General features: G+C 51.5%; 1 protein-coding gene across 1 annotated transcript in view; it reads left to right on the forward strand.

The window, feature by feature from the left end:
* The first annotated feature begins 311 nt into the window (after positions 1-311).
* The window catches only part of CECR5 (cat eye syndrome chromosome region, candidate 5), a 31,249-nt gene continuing 29,694 nt past the window's right edge, over positions 312-1,866 (forward strand). The window contains exon 1 of the mRNA XM_011984648.1: positions 312-648. Coding sequence (XP_011840038.1) covers positions 312-648 — 337 coding nt within the window. The remainder of the gene's footprint in view (positions 649-1,866) is intronic.

Genomic DNA, 1,866 nt, shown 5'->3' on the forward strand with positions numbered 1-1,866 from the left:
CCGGGTTCCGGCCGAGCCAGTTGCCACTCAGGGCCGGAGACGCGGCGGGGAGCCGCAGGGAAGGAGGGACGGCCGGGCTGGCATCCCCGCCTCCTGGAAACTGCCTGGACAGTCGTCGCGCCCGAGTGCGTCTAGCTCTTGCCGGGGGCCCGATGTGCCCTCCCTCCCCCTGACTCGCCCGCGGCCTCGGAAACGCTACTCCCGCGGGAGAGCGCTGGTCAGGACGGCCTCGGCCAGGCTGCTCGTCAGCCCCTGCGCTTCCCGGAGGTGTCCGCGTCCCTGTTTTCCCTGTGCGTTTTCTGATTTCCACCATGAGGTCGTTTGGGCCGTGTTTTTCATCTGCACGTGGAGGAGACGGGGCCCCGCGCCGGGAGCCGCGCCTGCGGGTGCGCCGCCCCCAAGTGCGTGTGGGTTTGGTGCGGGCCTTGGGATCAGTTCAGCTCGCGGTGACCTTGGCTGAGCGCTGGAGGCTCCGCGGGCGGGAGCAGGAGGGCACAATAGTGATGTGTGAGCCTCCCCGACGCTTCGGAGGAGGTGTGACCTTGTGTGGTGAGGAAGCCACAGCGGGAGACGGCTGTGCCGGGACATTAAGCCTGATTGATCAGATCCACGGCTCTCACGCTCCCTTGGGCCGTTTTGCCTTTTCCTGTAAAAGGAACCACTTTGTCTTCTAAACCCACAAGTAATATTTTACATTAACATACTGATTTCACAGTAATCCTTGCTTGTTTTTGTTTGTTTGTTTTTTGTTTTTTTAGACAGCGTCTCACTCTGTCACCAGGCTGGAGTGCAGTGGCGCAAGTGGCTCAATATCTGCTCACTGCAACCTCCGCCTCCCAGGTTTAAGCGATTCTCCTACCTCAGCCTCCTGCGTAGCAGGGGTTACAGGTGCGCGCCACCACACCTGGCTAATTTTTGTATTTTTAGTAGAGACAGGGTTTCACCATGTTGGCCAGGCTGGTCTCGAACTTGACCTCAGATGATCCGCCCATCTTGGCTTCCCAGAGTGGTGAGATTGCAGGCGTGAGCCACTGCGCCCAGCCAAACTACTTACATTAAAAAAAACGCATAGTGCTTACTTTATGCCAGGTTCTTCACAGTTATTCGTATAATCTTTATAACAACTCCGAGGAAAGTACGATTATTAGTCTTCCCATTTTATAGAGGGAGCAGGGGCACAGAGAGGTTAAGCAGCTTACCCAAGGGCACACAGCTGGTAAGTGACAGAATCTGGAACTCAAGTAGTCTGGTGCCAGAGTCTAAGCCCTTAACAGCTGTGTTGTCTTTATGATTTTTACATATGGAGCAGCTGAGGTTCAAAGCAGCTGAGTGACTTGGCCAGTGTCACAGAGCTAGAAGTGACCAAGATGGAAGTATGAAATGAGAATATGTTGATAAAAGGACTTACAAACTGTGAGGATATAAATATAAGGAAATATTGCCCTCATTTGTAACTATTATATTGGCTCTAGCATCTCCGCAGAGTCCGGAGATGTTTCCAAGTGACTCTTCGGTAGAGTAGAAAAAGAAGAATGCAGCATAGCATAGAGTTTGAGCACGAGCTTTGAATTGAATCCTGTGCAGTCTGTTAGCAGCTTCACTTAAGGCAAGTTGCTTAGCTTTTCAAGCTTCCGTTTCCCCATCTATGTAATGGATCTATTACTTGTAATCCCAGCTACTCAGGAGGCTGAAGCAGGAGAATCCCTTGAACCTGGGAGGGAAGTTGCAGTGAGCGGGGATTGGGCCACTGCACTCCAGCCTGGGCAACAGAGCAAGACTCTATCAAAAAAAAAAAAAGAAAATTAATCTTAACTTAATGTAACTTTTTTTGCTTTACCAAGTTTTTAATTTTTTTTTTTTTTTTTT

This window comes from Mandrillus leucophaeus, unplaced genomic scaffold, assembly GCF_000951045.1.
Source record: "Mandrillus leucophaeus isolate KB7577 unplaced genomic scaffold, Mleu.le_1.0 Scaffold270, whole genome shotgun sequence".
NCBI lineage: Eukaryota > Metazoa > Chordata > Mammalia > Primates > Cercopithecidae > Mandrillus > Mandrillus leucophaeus.